This window comes from Pristis pectinata, chromosome 10 (assembly GCF_009764475.1).
Source record: "Pristis pectinata isolate sPriPec2 chromosome 10, sPriPec2.1.pri, whole genome shotgun sequence".
NCBI classification, from domain to species: Eukaryota; Metazoa; Chordata; class Chondrichthyes; order Rhinopristiformes; family Pristidae; genus Pristis; species Pristis pectinata.
The window spans coordinates 98,938,035-98,956,798 of record NC_067414.1 but is presented as its reverse complement, the minus strand read 5'-3'; the positions used below and the strand labels follow the sequence as shown (position 1 = coordinate 98,956,798).

General features: G+C 53.2%; 1 protein-coding gene across 2 annotated transcripts; it reads right to left on the bottom strand.

Moving 5' to 3' along the window:
• Positions 1-739: 739 nt before the first annotated feature.
• Positions 740-17,094, bottom strand: dlk2 (delta-like 2 homolog (Drosophila)). 2 transcript variants are annotated; one of them, XM_052024838.1, is made up of 6 exons: positions 16,995-17,094; positions 13,294-13,397; positions 12,491-12,563; positions 10,412-10,542; positions 7,837-7,981; positions 740-4,409 (listed from the first exon to the last, which is right to left on the bottom strand). In XM_052024838.1, exons 1-6 carry the CDS (start codon positions 17,009-17,011, stop codon positions 3,644-3,646), a joined length of 1,236 nt encoding a protein of 411 aa, XP_051880798.1. In that variant the 5' UTR covers positions 17,012-17,094; the 3' UTR covers positions 740-3,643. The 2 variants fall into 2 exon arrangements, with proteins under 2 accessions (XP_051880798.1, XP_051880799.1); XM_052024839.1 differs by lacking the exon at positions 16,995-17,094 and adding an exon at positions 16,657-16,781.
• Between the last annotated feature and the right edge of the window lie 1,670 nt (positions 17,095-18,764).

Genomic DNA, 18,764 nt, shown 5'->3' with positions numbered 1-18,764 from the left:
TGAAATCAAAGTCTTCAGGCAGCAGCCACTCCTCATTGGTTGGAAGACAAACCGTAGCTGGAACTAACTTGTATTATAATGAACAAGGATTGGAGCCATTCCACAGAAATCGAGCACCATTTTGTCCATGTGTATCTCACTGGTCAAACCACATCTGGTGCACTGTGCCCAGCTGTGGTTCCCCCAACATCTGGGTGATGTGGGTCTCCTTTGGACTTCACCACATGGAATTATTTCCAGCTCAAAGCACCTCTGCCACTCAGAGGCAATAATCTTGGTCTTGTACTTCCTGATGATGCCGGGGGTGGCCGTGCAGCTGATCAATTTTGTGCTGGTTCTCCCAGCATTCCCATCCCTCAGCACTTCCTTCCCCTCACCTACATTACACAGTACCACCTTTCCAGCTGCCAGTTCACCTGGTCTATTTCCGTTCAGCAACAGAGAGCTAGAAAGAAGACTTTTCCAGTGTGAAAAAAGAACAGACTGGGTTAGGGCAGAGACGTCTAAAAGATGATTGACACCAGGGGGAGGTCCTGATCCCTGGAGTGGTCACTTGAGGGAGTCGGAGAGGATCTTCCAGTGTGCCTTTATCCTTGGTAGCTTCTGTTCTGCTCCTTCAGAGAGGTCATGCACCTCTGGGCTGGTGGCACCTTATCCGTCAGCAAGGACGCAGGAGCCTGACTGGAGTCTGCCAACCTGTACGCTGTGGGTTTACATCATGTTCTTCAGCGCAAATAATTCCTTTATTCAAATCTTTAAAGACTAAAACTCCAAGTATCAAAAATAGTCAAAATCCAAACATCTCATCTTCACATTACAGCAGTGCTTCAAATAAATTATCTACAAGAGTGAAATACATAACATTAAATATTACCGGGAGGAAGCTGCAGAATAATGACAAAATGCATGGTAACAGAAGTGTCGCTGCTGTAACCCCTCACGGTCCATGTTCTCTGTACGTGCATCACCCGTGGGGAGGGAAAGGACTTTAATCCCCTCCTCCCCAAGACAAAGGACATGCATTAATGCTCCCACTATCCACCTCTACGCACCACATAATTTAAACCCTTCTCCCTGGTCAAGGGTGTACGCTACAGCTTGTTGGAGGTGGAGCCTGGAGGTTTCTGTCTCTGGAGAGGAAGCAGCATGGGTTAATTAGTTCTGTAGACAGGTTCCACTCCAGGAGGAAGCACGTTGTGGGGGGTGAGGTGCAGCCATGCACTGAAAAGTGTTGGTGTGGTATCCAGTCTATTGTGGACCTGTTGGGAAGGATCACAGCTTGTATACAGTCATGAAGCAAACATATAGTGAGGTGAATTTCTGCAGTCCCTCTCGACTGACAAAGTCAAAGGCTTCAGGTGAATAAAGGCCACGTAAAAGGAGTTTGTGCAGTGAAAAACATATCAAGAACAAATCACTGTCTGAAAGGAGGTATTAGATACGTTGATGGCTTAAAGGTGGATAAATCTCCAGGGCCTGTTGAGATGCACCCTAGGCTGCTGTGGGAGGTAGCGGAAGAGTAGTTTGGGGCCCTAAATCATCAGTGACTGGAGGACTGTGAATGTGGTTCCTGTATTCAGGGGCAGCAGGGGTAAGCCAGGCAATTACAGTCCAGTAAGTTGAATGTCCATGTTGGGAAAGATATTGGAAAAAAATTCAAAGGACAGGATTAATCTGCACTTGGAGAGGCAGGGATTAATCAAAGACGGCATGCTTTTGTTCAGGGGAGATCCTGTCAGGTTTATTTGAGTGTTTTGACGAGGTAACTGAGAGTAGCAGTGGCAGTGCGACTCAGGTAGTCTACATGGACTTTCGTTAGGCATTTAACAAAGTCCCAAACAGGAGACAGGTCCAAAAGGTTACTGCCTTTGGGATCCAAGGCAAACAGGCAAATTGAATCCAAAACTGGCTTAATGATAGGATGCTGAGAGTGACGGTGGAGGGTTGTCTTTGCAACAGAAAGCCTGTGACCAGTGGTGTGCCGGGGGATTGGTGCTGAGACATTTGCTGTTTATTATGTATATTTAAGATCTGTACGTCAATGTAGGAGGTGTGATTAGTTGAGCTCGAAGACGGCAAAGCATTAATGGTGAGAGGGTGATCTTGGGCTATCGACTGATGTTGATGAGTGAGTGAGATGGGCAGAGCAGTGGCAGATGGAATTTAATCCTGATAATTGTGTGCTGAAACATTTCAGGGCGACTAATGATGCCAGTACATACAGAATGAAAGTTAGGACACCAGGGAATATTGAGGTACAGAGGGATCTCGGTGTAGACGTCCAGGGATCCCAGAGGCAACAGATAAGGTGGTTATGAGGGTAAATGGGACGCTTGCCTCCGTTAGCCAGGGCATTGTCTGTAGGAGCAGGGAGATTATGCTACAACTCTATAAGGCACTAATTAACTGGAGCACTGTGTACGGTTCTGGTCACCATATTACAGGAATGGTGCCATCCCAATGGAAAGGGCGCAGAGGAAATTCACCGGGATTTGGGATGGGGAATTTCAGCCCTGAGGAGAGACGGGAGAGGCTGGGTTAGTTTTCCTTGGAGCGGGAATTCTGGATAGGCACGAGGGCAGAGGTAGGGTGGGTAGTGAGGAACGCTTCCCCTCAGCAGAGTGTAGGTGGGGGGAGGGGGGGTGGGTTCAAGATAACAGGTGGATTTCGAGGGGATTTGAGGAATTTTTTGACGCCGAGGGGATTTGAAATCTGGAAGCGGGTATTCTCACAACACGTGAGTGTGTAGATGAGCACTTGGATCAACGTGGCACAGAAGTCTATGGGCCAAGTGCGGGAAGATGGGATTCGTGTCAGTCAGTGTGTGATGGCCAGCAGGGGCGTGGTGGGCCGAAGGGCCTGGTTCAGGCCACCATGGAGATTACACGGCTCTTCAGCCAATGGCAGGAGGACCATGGTGATGACCCCTCTGTTGTCACGGCAGCCAGATTGGCTTGAAGGCATGTTCCCTGGTACCTCCTCTCCCGAGAGGGGGGTGAGGTTCAAATTTCTGACACACTCAGCACATAAAACATAACACAGACTGGCGCAGAGACACCCCCTCACATCTGGTGATCTGCTCCTGTCCCACCGAAGTCAGGTCACAAAGCACATCACACGTCACTATTGCTGTGTAGCTGGGTCCCTGTGGTCTGATTTAACTGTGGAAGGTCATTCCCAGCACAGTGTGTGTGTGTACGAGGTGAAACGGCTGGATGGAGCAGAGACCCGGGCAGCACCAGGGTGGTCTGAAGTTGTCGGTGAAGTCCTGGCCGTCAGTTCCACGTTGATGTGCTCGACGCAGCTACTCCCCTCAGTCCCAGTTCAACTCGTGCACACAAACCTCAGGTGGGTTCTTGGACAGGGATAATCTCCGTTACCCACTCCGTGTGGGTTTTCATCTGGCTGTAGAGGTGGAGCTCCTTGGGACATTTCTCCGTTGAATGTGAGTCTTCCTCCATGGGATTCACTGGCTCTGACCTGGCATCCAGATGAAGTTTTGCACACCCCAGCCCCGGGTGAGAGAGTCGAGGTCAAGCCATCCAACGCTAAGTGCTTCTATCTCACCCACCAATGCGAATGCATTCGGAAAGTTTGCTCTGCGGTAGAAAGGGTTGACAACGACTGTGTGAGACGTTCCCCGTTATATTGGATCCAGGTAGAGGTCCTTCCCGGCTGGGCGACTCGCAGTGCGGAGGAAACCGTTGTCGCCATCCTCCCCGGGGCTTGGCCGCCGCAGACACTCAGGGTAGCTGGACCGACACCTCAGCACCACCAGCACGGTGGCCAGCGCCAGGAGCAGCGTCAGGGCCCCGAAGGTGCTCAGCCACACCAGCTGCTGGTGGGTGATGGCTGCCCCACTCTCCGCCAGCACCTCCTTCACCGCCACCCTCAGCCGCACCTCCCCACTGCCCTGCCTCCCCCCGCTGGCACCTTCTGAAGAGCCACCCGGAGCCTGGCTCCGGGCACCGACTGGCCACGGCTGGAAGTCAGTCACGCTCCCAGAGTGGCGAGTGTTTTCCCGGCGCCCCCCGACCAGCGCCCTGGTCGCTGGCTCCTCCTGGTAACTCCGCATGGATTCAGCACAGGTTTTCCCAGAGTAACCCTCGGGGCAGACACAGTCGAAGTCCGCGACGCGGTCGATGCACTTGGCGCCGTTCTGGCAGGGTCTGCCGGCGCAGTCGTCCTGGTTGACGGTGCAGAAGCGGCCCTCAAAGCCGACGGGGCACTGGCAGGTGAAGCGGTTCACCGCGTCCCGGCAGGTGGCCCCATTGGCGCACGGCCTCATCAGGCAGTCGTCCACGTCCGTCTCGCACCGGGGGCCCACAAACCCCGCCAGGCAGTGGCACACCAAGGTGGCAGCGAAGCCATTCTCGTCCCAGCACGTCCCGCCGTTCCTGCAGGGAGACCTGCAGGGAGAACAACACAGCTGTTAGTAGGTTCTTTCCACCTAGATTAGGAGAGATAAGTACGAGAGGACATGGCTTTAGGGTGAAAGGGGAAAGGTTTAGGGGGAACTTCTTCACTCAGAGAGTGGTGGGAGTGTGGAACGAGCTGCCATCTGACGTGGTAAATGCGGGCTCGCTCCTAAGTTTTAAGAATAAATTGGATAGGTACATGGATGGGAGAGGTCTGGAGGGTTATGGACTGGGTGCAGGTCAGTAGGGCTAGCAGAATAATGTTTTGGCACAGACTAGAAGGGCCGAATGGCCTGTTTTCTGTGCTGTAGTGTTCTACGGTTCTATGGCTGATGGAGAGAAAGGTGCCTACACTTAGACTGAGGGGGTAGGGACAGCTCACCAACCCCGAGGAGTTCGGTGCTCTGCGTGGACTGATCCCACCCACTCAGTGCTCTCCAGCTCCCCTTTGAAAGGCCTGATAGTCTGCATCACCCTAAGGTTATTCACTTGTGAAACAAATCCTTCCCTCCTCCCTGTGTCTTTTTGTTCATTGTTTTCTATCTCAGTTCCCCAGTCTTGGAACCATCTACTGATGGGACCACTTTCTCCCCATTACCCTGTCTAATCCTGTCGGGATCTCCCATCCCTCTCAACCTCCTCTGCTCCATCATGAAATCCCTCGTCGCTTCCACTAAATCTTTCCTCCACTGTCTCTGGGACCTTCACATCCTTTCCACAGAGTCCCGGCCAGAATTGGACACAGTGTTTAAGGCACCTTTTAAAAAGTTTAAACCAGCATCCTGCTTTGAACTCCATGCCCATGTTATGAAGCCCTGGATCCCTAACCCCAACCCTAACACTGTTGTGTCAACATGTCCTACAACATTCAATCACCCAGATGCCTCTGTTACTGTGGACGTTTTAAACTGTTCCATTTTGCCCCTGTTGTCTCTCCCGGTTGTGTCAGAGTATCTCCTCCCTGCTGTGTTAAACTTCACTTGCCACATGACTGCCTGATCTGCCAGCCACCTAATCACTGTCCTCCTCGCTGTTCACCACACCTCTAGGTTCAGTAGCCTCTGCAAATATTGGAATTTTATCCATATGCCCAGAACCACATCGTAAACAAAGCTGTGGCTCCCAGTACGATAAGATGGACTCTTGACCTCACAATCTACCTCATTATGACCCCTGGAGACACCCCTACAATCCTCCAGTCTAAAAATCAACTGCTTTTATCTCCACTCCTTGCCCTTGAGCCAGTTTTCTATCCGTGTGGCTGAACCTTTAACTCCACGGGTTTTCATTTTGCTAACCAGCCTTTTCTGACAATGCACGAGTGTGACTGGGGCCGAGTTCCACGGGACTGTAGAGGGCACACGGCCCAGGAAAGGCCATTGGAGCCAGGCCAGACCAGTGTTACCCTCCACATCAGCCTCCTCCCATTCAAGTCCCTACCCCACTGTTATAAGACTATTGAACGGTCCCCTAGTACAATAAGATGGACTCTTGACCTCACAATCTGCCTCATCATGGTCTTGCACCTTATTGTCTGACTGCACTGCACTGTCTCTGTAACTGTAACACTTTATTCTGCATTCTGTTATTGCTTTTCCCTTGTACCACCTCAATGCACTGACGTGATGAAATGATCTGCATGTTGGCAAGCAAAATAAATGTGTTTTTACTGTACCTCAGTACATGCGACAATAATAAACCAATTTGCCGATTAATTTAGGTAGCAAGATCCTGGGAAACATGTTGCTGATTGAGTCATTTGTTCCTAGGGACTTCCTCTGTAGCTGTGACACTTTACTCTGCATTCTGTATTGTTTTACCCTGCACTACCTCGATGCACTGTGTAATGAATTGATCTGTATGAACAGTATGCAAGACAAGTTTTTCACTGTACCTCAGTACAAGTGACAATAATAAACCAAGAGTGAAAATCAAAGAAACCTGTTTAAGGAGAGACCAGAGAGGCCGGGACTGCTTCCCCTGACGCGGAGGAGACCGAGGGGGTGACCTGATGGAGGTATGTAAAATCACGAGGGGGATAAATAGGGGAGGTAGCAAAAGTCTTTTCCCATTGCTGTGGGTGCCTAAGGCGAGGCCACGTGTTTAAGGTGAGAGGCAGTAGGAGTTAAAGGGCATTGGAGGGGGAATTTTTTCCCACGCAGAGGGTGGTTGGGGTTTGGAAGGTGCTGCCCGAGCAGGTGGTGGAGGCACACACTCCCGTGACATTGAAGCAGCATTGAGATGGCTGCAAGGCAATGGAAGGCTCTAGACCGGACCAGGTAACTGGGATGAGTTCAGGTGAGGTACAGTGCGCAGCAGTGGTGGGACCTGTTTCTGAGCTGTGCACCTCTGTGACTGACTCTGCAGATGCCAGAAACCTGAAATATCAACCGAAAATGCTGGAAACACTCAACAGGTCAGGCCACAGCTGTGGAGGGAGAAAAACGGAGAACGTCTCAGGTTGAAGACTCTTCGTCAGCTCGTTGACCCAAAACGTTCACTCGGTTTCTCAGATGCTGCCTGACCTGCTGAGTGTTTGCTGTGTTTATGTCAGGATTATTCGATCCCATTCACCCTCTGCTACAACAGCCTCCCCGTCAGTGTTTCCCTACTACCCAACCAACAGGCACCTGTGTCAACCTTCTGCCTTTAACAACATTGTGCAGCTTATAGAACATGATTAAACCCACTGTTACAATCCTGTTCCAAGACCAGTGACACTGACACGTTACCGAAGGAGACGGGAGAGACTGTTGCTGAGGTGCTGGCCGGTGGACATGTGGAATGATGAGGACTCACAGGACAAATCCCAAGATGAACATGACAAGCGAGACCAATGATGCATCAGAGAATTAACAGCAAGAGCAACAGCTTAATCAGAAACCGTCAATGTGAATTGGGCAGGACAACATCCCGCCCAATAAACCATCTCAATCAACCACCTAAACCTCTCCTGGTGAAGACAGCACAGCCGAGTCACAGGCCCTTCAGCCCACCAAGTCCATGCTGACCTTCAGGAATCTGATGATAAAGTGCAGGATCTGTACTTAGAAGGTTCAAGGTATCCCCTTCCTACACCAAATGAGTTAACCCATGACGGTCTTATCTAAAAGATCAGTGGCTCCCAGAGAGGCCCACCTGGAGCAGAGCCCCCACAGAGTCCGCTCTAACCAGCCTCCCTGACTGATTCCTCCCTACGACCAATGTCTGTTGGGCCATCCAGCAGATTCCCCAGGTGGCTCTTGGATACCTGAGAGCTCTGATGTTGGACAGATCCACGGGCTTCTGGTTCAGGAACCCAAAACACACTCTTCCCCCATTTGTGCTCTCTTGCACACTCACGTGGAGACGTGAGCTCTGTCCCAGGCCTTGCCTGACTCCTGTCACTCGCTCAAATGTCTTAAAGCCAGTTCCTTACCGAGCTTTGGCACAGGGGCCGGCCTGCAGCTCACAGTTCTTCCCATAGAACCCTTCAGGGCAGGTACACCAGTAATCCCCCTCCCCGTCATCGAAACATTGGCCAGCATTCTCACAGGGACTCTGGTGACTGCACGGGTGAATATCTGCAAGGAGGAGAGGGGAAATGGTTAATAGTACAGGTCATGACTCCACATGTAATTCTCTCCTTCACCTTATTACCAGAACCATGGAGTCACAGAGTGGTACAGCAGTGAAACAGGACCTTCAGCCCACACTTTTTGCCCATCTACGCTTTCCTGCATTACCTCCACATCCTTCCATGCCTTGCCTATTTGTGTCTGTCCAAATGCCTCTGAAACGTAATGATTCCATCTGATTTCACCATCTCCTCTGGCAGTGAGCTCCAGATACCAACCCCCTCACATCCCCTTCAAACTTCCTTCCCCTCCCGTAGACCCCGATCTATTGCCCCTCATAATCACGTGCACCCCTCTCAGGTCACCCCTTAGCCTCCTTCGCTCCAGGAAAAACAAGCCCTGCCCGTCCAGTCTGTCCCCATGACTACAGTCCTCCAATCCAGGCAGTACCCTGGTGACTCTCCTCTGCACCCTCTTCCAGCGCCAACGCATCCTTCCTGCAGTGCGGTGACCAGAACTGCAGACAGTACTCCAAGTGTGGCCTGACCAGTGTCGTGTAATATTGCAACATAACATAGAACACTACAGCACTGTACAGGCCCTTTGGCCCACAACGTTGTGATGACATTTTATCCTGCTCTAAGATCTAGCTAACCCTCCCCTCCCACATAGCCCCCCATTTCTCTATCATTCATGTGTCTATCTAAGAGTCTCTTAAATGTCCCTAATGTATCTGCCCCCACAACCTCTGCCGGCAGTGTGTTCCACACACCCACCGCTCTCTGTGTTTAAAAAAAAATTACCTCTGACATCCCCCTTATACCTTCCTCCAATCACCTTAAAATTATGCCCCCTCGTGTGAGCCACTTTCACCCTGGGAAAAAGTCTCTGACTGTCCACTCGATCTATGCCTCTTATCATCTTGTACACCTCTATCAACTCACCTCTCATCCTCCTCCTCTCCAAAGAGAAAAGCCCTAGCTCACTCAACCTATCCTCATAAGACATGCTCTCCAATCCAGGCAGCATCCTGGTAAATCTCCGCACCCTCCCTAAAGCTTCCACATCCTTGCTATAATGAGGCGACCAGAACTGAACACAATACTCCAAGTGTGGTCTAACCAGAGTTCTACAGCGCTGCAATATCACCTCATGGCTCTTGAACTAATGAAGGCCAACACACCATATGCCTTCTTAACAACCCTATTGACCTGCACGGCAACCTTGAGGGATCTATGGGTGTGGAGCCCATAATGTCCCAACGTTTATATGCTGTGCCCCAACCTATGAAGAAAGCAGGTCACATGCCTCCTCGCCCTCCCCACTGACCTACAGTGCCACAGCCGAGCCCGTCATTTGTCCCATTATGCATTCAGTGACTTTCTGTCAGGGTTGTCCAATTGCTCTATTCCATAACCCTTCAAGTTAGTCCCCTGTGCTCAATCACTTTCTGAAAGTTGCCATGGAACCTGGTTCCATCTCACTTTCAGATAACAGTCACCACCATTCTACAAGAACTTCATGACCTCTCAAACTCCTCTGACCAGTGACCGAGAGGGATCAGGTTTAGCTGTCAATAGAGACGTGTTTCTGTCTGTTCCATGGTGGCTGGCCGTGAATCTCGTGACAGGTTCGCCCAGTTAACATCGGGGTTAGTCAAGGCTGTGTCATCGCATCGACCCTTCCCTCATTCTTCCTTGCCCCAAGTGCTTCACCTCCCGTAAACACCCTGCTCGGGTGGCCTGAATGAGAGACTGTTCAACCAGTACCACCTCCGCTCCAGAACCAAGGTCACTGCAACCTCATCCGTCCAATCACACGTTGCAGACGGTTGTGTTGGCTCCCGTCCAGTGAGCTCCCAACCACTGCAGGTATCTTCACCAAGATGCACGAGAGAACGGACCCTCACTGAACCACCCTCACACCCGTCCTGGTCAATCACTACCTGCCCCATCTGCAGCAGAATCTGCAGACCTCGTACAGGACATCGGTCACCACGAGTTATCCTTAACCTTAAGGATCTTTGACCACTAGAGAGTTTTCGCTCTGGCTCCCATTCACTCATCTGCTCTGTCACTTACATTACCCCCTAGTTGTGCACTGCCTAGATTATTCATTTCTCCTTGTTTTCCAATTACTTTAGGGTCACATCTCTCCACGTTGTGGCAAGATTAGCCACAGTCTTATTAAATGAGAAAACACATTTGAGGGGCTGTGTGCCTAATCCTCTTCATTCATGTGCCCGTATCTACATCTGGAATGTTCTCACCCCCGAGACACCTCGAACTGAGGACCCTGCAGCATATCGGGTGGCATCTCTTCAACATTAGTTCCTGACGTCGAGTCCCGGTATCCTTCAACTTTGCCAACACCGTCGTTGCAGCTCTGCTGCACTGTATCGGTCCCTTCCAACCCTTCTGTCAACTTGGACCTCACCTTTGTCACAGAACCTTCCGGTCCAACCGCTCTCGCAGATGCACTGCCAGGGCTGGTGACAGGTTCCATGTACACAGCCTGGAGATCGGACACACTGTTCACAGAGCTCGCCTTCCCATCCAGGGTCACACCTGCCATGAGAGGGAATGAGCAAGTGAATATCTTTCAACCTCCTTACAAGACAGTGTCTTATTTCCTAGATTCAGGCAGGCTTCCACTGGACTGGAAAACAGCAAACGTAACTCCTTTAATCGAAAGGGAGACGTCTGTCACAGGGAACATTTTAGAAACTATCACTGAAGACTTTACAGCAGGATACTTCGAAAAAAGTCAAAACAATCAGCCAGTCTTACGTGGTTCTGTGAAGGAAACCAGGTCTCATTAGTTTATGACTCTATTTCAAAGGATTCCAATAAAGTCACCGAGAGATACAGCACAGAAACAGGCCCTTCGGCACACCTACTCCATGCTGCCCATCACCCACTCACCTACACTAATCCTACACTGATCCCATTTGGTTTTATTATTCTAAATCAAACCCCCCCCCCTCAGATTCTACTACTCACCTCCACACTCGGAGCAATATATAGTGGTCAGTTAACTGACCAATCCACAATTAACCTCCCGATCCTTGTTTTTGGAAATATGGGAGGAAACCGGAACACCCAGAGGAAACCCACACGGTCACAGGGAGAACGTGCAAACTCCACTCAGATGGCGCCTGGGGCCAGGATCGAACCGGGGTCTCTGGTGCTGTGAGGCAGCGGCACTACCCACTGTTCCGCTGCGCCCTCCAATAAACACACAACAGTAGATAATGTGTAACGTGAACGTGTAGATGACAAGTAATGCTGTGGATAAAGGGGAACTGGTAGACATATGAGATCTAGATTTCCAGAAAGCATTTGATCAGTTGCTACATCAAAGGTATTGAGGAAAGTAGGAGCTGATGGTGAACCAGGTAGCACTTGGCATAGATGGAAGTCCAGCTCCTAACAGGAAGCAGAAAGTTGGCATCAATGGGAATTTTCTGGATGGCGAGGTAGGAGTGGTGTTCCACAGGGATTGGTGTTGAGGTCTCAACGTTTTACGGTTGATGTAAATGACTCGGGTGAAGGCACAAAAGGCAATGGTTGCTAAACTCAGATCGGACAGTTGCTGCGAGAGGACACAGGAGGTTGTGGGTGTGGGCAACGATCTGGCACACGAAGTGTGATGTGGCAACGGGAGGGTGTGCACATTGGCAGCAAAAGCAAGACTGAAGGATGCCATCCAAGTAATGAGAGATCGCAGAGGGCTGAGATGCAAGGGGATCAGGGCACATTCACGAAAGGCGGACAGAGCAGGTTGGGACGAAAGGTAACGGAACGTTATCGTGCATTACTGGAAGAATGAACACAAGAGGCAGTAGGTTATGTTTCAGTTCTACAGGTGAGACCACATCTGGAGGACTGTGCAGGGTATGTATTGGTCTTATTTAAGGCAAGGTGTTAACGTGTCAGGAGCAGTTCAGAGAAAGTTCTGGACTAATACCTGGAATGGACGTTGGCTTATGAGGAAAGTTTGGACAGGTCAGGCTTGTATCCACTGAAGCTTAGAGGAGTGAGAAAGGACTTGAATGAAACATAAGTGTGTGAGGGCTCTTGACAGGAAGATGTGCAGATACGTTCCCTCTTATGGAAGAATCTAGAATCAGGAATCAATTTTAAAATTAGGGGCTGCCCGTTTAAGACGGGTGAGAACTTCTTCCCTTCAGAGGGCACCAGTCTTCAACAACGCCCTTCCTCAGGAGGCGCTGGAAGGCAGAAGGTGGAAAGTTGGTGAAGGAAGGAGTCGTCCTAATGCAGGGTCATGACCTGAAATGTTGACCATCCCCCTGCCTACACAGGTGCTCCCTGACCCGCCGAGTTCCCTGCGCCCTCTTGTTGGTAACCGACTGCCTGCCATGAGGATTAGTTGTCCTTTAGTTGGTGTTGGTCAACCGGCAAAGATCCAGCTTTGGGTCAGAACTGTCTGCCCGTGGAGCTGCTGCTGTGTTTACAACCTTGCCCAGGTTGTGGTTGGCACTGGGGACCATACCTGCACACACCAGCCTCCTCACAGTGTCCGTGGGCGAGGTTACAGCCGGGTACACATGGCACGACCTCCACACCTGGAGAGGGAGAGACAACCAGAGTCGGTCACACACCACCCCTGCTCACCCCACCTCAGCTCTTCAGATGCTGTTCCCAGCGGAGGAGCCTCTCCTGCCGCACACCCATCCCCTCCGGTCCCATCCCCCACAGACCCCCCTCAGTCCCCCAGGGAAGGGGAACCGATCCCCTCTCCCTCCCCCCCCCAGCGATGGGGAGCCGATCCCCTCTCCCTCCCCCCACCCCCAGCGATGGGGAGCCGATCCCCTCTCCCTCCCCCCACCCCCAGCGATGGGGAGCCGATCCCCTCTCCCTCCCCCCCCAGCGATGGGGAGCCGATCCCCTCTCCCTCCCCCCACCCCCAGCGATGGGGAGCCGATCCCCTCTCCCTCCCCCCACCCCCAGCGATGGGGAGCCGATCCCCTCTCCCTCCCCCCACCCCCAGCGATGGGGAGCCGATCCCCTCTCCCTCCCCCCACCCCCAGCGATGGGGAGCCGATCCCCTCTCCCATCCCCCACCCCCAGCGATGGGGAGCCGATCCCCTCTCCCTCCCCCCACCCCCAGCGATGGGGAGCCGATCCCCTCTCCCTCCCCCCACCCCCAGCGATGGGGAGCCGATCCCCTCTCCCTCTCCCCAAACCCCGCCTTCCCACGAAGGGGAGCCGATCCCCTGGCCCTCACCCCCCCCCATGGGTCCACCCCCCCCCCCCCCCCCAGCCTTGCTGCCCGGCTGGTGCCCCAAGGCTCACCGTCCAGCGCCCAACACCGGTGACCTTGGAGGAAGGTGCAGAGGGAACAGAGAGCCAGAACGGATTTCCTGAGGGCGACCATCCTTCCCGGGCGCCGGGGGACTCTGGAAGGAGAGCAGACAGAGAATGAGAGCGGATCAGGTCTCTGTGTGGTCAGTGACCGCAGGGAGCAGGAGGCAGGAGTGGCCCTTCTCCCCCTCACGCCCACTCCACCTTTCAGTAAGGTCACGGGTGACCGTCATCTCCAGGCCCCGTTCCCGCATCAATCCCTCATCCCTGGATTCCTTCGGTATCGAAAAATCAACTGGTGTCTGGAACAGCCTCAGTGACTGAGCCTCTCAGACCAGGGACTCTGGGGTCAACACCCTCTGGGTGAAGAAATGTCTTCTCAACGGCTGACCCCTGGTTCCAGATCCCCGGCCAGGAGACACTTCAACGTCCGTCCCTGGACTGCTTCCATTTCTATGAGATCCACAGTGAGTGGTAGATGTGGGAGGCTGATCCGAGACCGTGTCACGAAATCACAGTGCAGGGCCAATCCACACACGGAGTGTGTCAGACTCTACAGCACACACTCATACACCTAAAGAGAATATCAGACACTACACACTGTCTCCAGTACACATCAACTAGGTTACTGTGTCTGAGCCTGACATGATATTGCGAACATGATACAGTGATCAAGTCAGACATCTTCTGGAACTCTCCACACACACGCACACGCGCACACACGCGCGCGCACACACACACACACACACACACAGAGTGTATCACACACAGTACTGTACCAATATACATGTGATGGATATATTAGGCACTGTAGCCCTAATGCACATATGATATCAGACACTGCACCTTATTGTCTACCAGCAATGCACTTCCCTGTAGCTGTGACACTTTACTCTGCATTCTGTTATTGTTTTACCCTGTACTACCTCAATGCACTGTGTAATGAATTGATCTGTATGAACAGTATGCAAGACAAGTTTTTCACTGTACCTCGGTACAAGTGACAGTAATAAACCAATTCCAATACACAGTATTTCCATATACACTAGATTAGACAATATCCCCAGATGCACAGAGAGTATCAGATGTGCACATGAGTGCACACACCAAGGCTGTCAGACAGCATACCGGGCATGCATAGAGGGTAAACCTCTCTAAAATGCAGGAATAAACCCCAGGCCGGTCAGTTCAATTCCCGCACTGGGAAGTTTTAGGAATGATACTTAAGGAAGAATTAGTAGTTATTTGGACACGTGGATTGTTTAGGGGAAGCCAGTGTTGTTGGAGAGAAATCCTGGTTAATGTAAAGTTTTCTGATGAAGCCATGAAGAGAATTGGAGAAGGAGGTTGTGTCGATGTGAACCATATGGACTTTCTGAAGGTAACTGAGTGCTGCCCAACAGGCCACAAGATGGAAGAAGATGCAGCAGCCAAGTGACAGGAATGAAGCTGCTTTTCTTCACAAACTTTACGACGTGGACCTGGGTACATCGGACACAATCTCCAGATCTGCAGAGGAAACAACACCCGGAAGTGTGGTGAACTGTGAGCACAGAAGTGGGCTTGGTGCAGATATGGAAAGGGAGGTGTATGTGCAGGTGAGATCTAAGGCAGGTCTGCAAGGGGGCTGGAGCTGGAAGACCTGGGCCACAGGAGGCGAGGCAGCTTGAGAAAGTGGCTACAAAAGCACATGGATACAGGGATATTTTTAATGGATTTTTCTTATTATTAAAAAAAATGTTTTTAGGTATTTATATAATTTTTATACAGAGGGAAGGACATCATGATGAACCTTCATTTGACATTGGTTGGGTGATGTGGCATATTATAACCAGTTCATTGGGTGTATTTAAGGCAGAGGTTGATCTGTTCTTGATTGGGAAGGGGGTTAAGGGTTATGGGGAGAGAAGACATGATAGTGTAGCGGTTAGGGTAACGCTATTACAGCGCCAGCGACCCGGGTTCGATTCCCGCCACTGTCTGTAAGGAGTTTGTACGTTCTCCCCGTGTCTGCGTGGGTTTCCTCCGGGTGCTCTGGTTTCCTCCCACATTCCAAAGACGTATGGGTTAGGAAGTTGTGGGCATGCTATGTTGGTGCCAGAAGTGTGGCGACACTTGCGGGCTGCCCCCAGAACATTCTACACAAAAGGTGCATTTCACTGTGTTTCGATGTACAAGTGACTAATAAAGAAATACCAACCAATGTCAATATCAACCCCTCCCACGCAGTCAGACACCGCACTACAACCCCCAACACAGTGTCAGACACCACACTACAACACCCCACACAGTGTCAGACACCGCACTACAATGCCCCACAAACACCGCACTACAACTCCACATACAGTGTTAGACACCGCACTACACCACCACACACAGTGTCAGACACCGCACTACAACTCCACATACAGTGTTAGACACTGCACTACAACACCACACACAGTGTCAGACACCGCACTACAACACCACACACAGTGTCAGACACCGCACTACAACCCCCCACAGTGTCAGACCGCACTACAACACCCCACACAGTGTCAGACACCACACTACAATGCCCCACACAGTGTCAGACCGCACTACAACCCCCTACACAGTATCGAACACCGCACTACAACCCCACACACAGTGTCAGGCACCCCACTACAACCCCCACACACAATGTCAGACACCACACTACAACCCCCCACACAGTCAAACACCGCACTACAACCCCCCACAGTGTCAGACACTGCACTACAACCCCAGACAGTGTCAGACACCACACTACAGCCCCACAGACAGTCAGACACCACACTACAACCCCACACACACACAGCGTCAGACACTACACTACAATCCTACACAGTGTCAGGCACCGCATTACAGCCCCACAGATAGTTGGACACTGCACTACAACCCCACACACACAGTATCAGACATCGCACTACAGCCCCACACACAGTGCCAGACACCACATACAGCGCCACACATAGTGTCAGACACCGGACTGCAACACCCCACACACAGTGTCGGACACCACACTACAACCCCACACACAGTGTCAGACTCTGCACTACAACCCCACAGACAGTTAGACACTCAGACACTGCACTACAACCCCACAGACAGTCAGACACAGCACTACAGCCCCACACACACAATGTCAGACACCGCACCACAACCCCCATAGCTACAGTGTACCAGACACTGCACGAGACACGATCATGCACACAGCGAGTGTGTGAACTTGTCCCACCACCCAAGTGTGCAGGAGTGTGTCAGACACAATGGTGAACCTCCCGGGTGGACCCCGCTCTGCCCAACTTCACCATCAAGAAAACCTTTCTTAAAACAAAAACCATCTTTACCCACAGCGAAGGCGAAGCTTCATCTGTGGGAGGTGAAGTCGGTCTGAGCCCCGGGACCGGCGCGGTGGAGAAGCCCTGTCTGATCCGGCTCCCCGTTCCGTCCCGTTCCCGGATCCGGATCTCTTCTTGTTCTTGTTCCCCGTCCCAGTCCCGGACCCCGCACTCGTTCCCGGTCCCCGTCCCGGTACCGGACCCCGCACTGTTCCCGGTCCCAGTCCCGGTCCCGGACCCCGCACTGTTCCCGGTCCCAGTCCCGGTCCCGGACCCCGCACTGTTCCCGGTCCCGGACGCCGCACTGTTCCCTGTCCCGAGTCCTTGTCCCGGTCCCGCAGCCGCCCTCACCCCGTCTCCGGCTGCATGCAGTCGGGCCGCCGCTTCACACGCCGCCCGGGGCGGCCGGGGGTCTGGAGCCGAGCGCCAGGCACACGCCAGCTGTCAGCCCTGGCTCCCCGCCAGCCGCAGCTCCCAGCCGGGCCGACAGGGGCCGCGTGTCCCCGCTCGCCCCCCCCCCCCCCCGCCCCCCCGGAGGCCCCTCGGCCCCTCGAGTCCTGAGCAGCCTCGCCGCTCCGGTTCCCAACTCTCCCCCGGCGCCCCTCCCGGAACGCCGGCCGACCCACAGACCGGGTTCTTGTCTCACACACACGCCAGGTGCAATGGAATTCCTTGCCTCACCGAGGAGACAGTGCACATGGTGATCATACGTGCAACACTCAATGCAGCACAGGCAACAGGACGGGGCAGTGCAGACCGGGACAGTGCAGACCCGGACAGTGCAGTCTGAGGCAGTGCAGACCGGGACTGTGCAGTCTGAGGCAGTGCAGACCGGGACAGTGCAGACCCGGACAGTGCAGACCGGGACAGTGCAGTCTGAGGCAGTGCAGACCCGGACAGTGCAGACCCGGACAGTGCAGACCGGGACAGTGCAGTCTGAGGCAGTGCAGACCGGGACAGTGCAGACCCGGACAGTGCAGTCTGAGGCAGTGCAGACCGGGACTGTGCAGTCTGAGGCAGTGCAGACCGGGACAGTGCAGACCCGGACAGTGCAGACCGGGACAGTTCAGTCTGAGGCAGTGCAGACCCAGACAGTGCAGACCCGGACAGTGCAGACCGGGACAGTTCAGTCTGAGGCAGTGCAGACCCGGACAGTGCAGACCGGGACAGTGCAGTCTGAGGCAGTGCAGACCCAGACAGTGCAGACCGGGACAGTGCAGTCTGAGGCAGTGCAGACCGGGACAGTGCAGACCGGGACAGTGCAAACCGGGACAGTGCAGTCTGAGGCAGTGCAGACCCGGACAGTGCAGACCGGGACAGTGCAGTCTGAGGCAGTGCAGACCGGGACAGTGCAGACCGGGACAGTGCAGTCTGAGGCAGTGCAGACCCGGACAGTGCAGACCGGGACAGTGCAGTCTGAGGCAGTGCAGACCGGGACAGTGCAGACCGGGACAGTGCAGTCTGAGGCAGTGCAGACCCGGACAGTGCAGTCTGGGGCAGTGCAGACCCGGACAGTGCAAACCGGGACAGTGCAGACCGGGACAGTGCAGTTTGAGGCAGTGCAGACCCGGACAGTGCAGACCGGGACAGTGCAGTCTGAGGCAGTGCAGACTGGGACAGTGCAGATCGAGGCAGTGTGGACCAAGGCAGTGCAGACCCGGACAGTGCAGACCCAGACAGTGCAGACCGGGACAGTGCAGTCTGAGGCAGTGCAGACCGGGACAGTGCAGATCGAGGCAGTGCAGACCAAGGCAGTGCAAACCCGGACAGTGCAGACCCAGACAGTGCAGACCCAGACAGTGCAGACCGGGACAGTGCAGTCCGAGGCAGTGCAGACCCGGACAGTGCAGTCTGAGGCAGTGCAGACTGGGACAGTGCAGATCGAGGCAGTGTGGACCAAGGCAGTGCAGACCCGGACAGTGCAGACCCAGACAGTGCAGACCGGGACAGTGCAGTCTGAGGCAGTGCAGACCGGGACAGTGCAGATCGAGGCAGTGCAGACCAAGGCAGTGCAAACCCGGACAGTGCAGACCCAGACAGTGCAGACCCAGACAGTGCAGACCGGGACAGTGCAGTCCGAGGCAGTGCAGACCCGGACAGTGCAGACCGGGACAGTGCAGT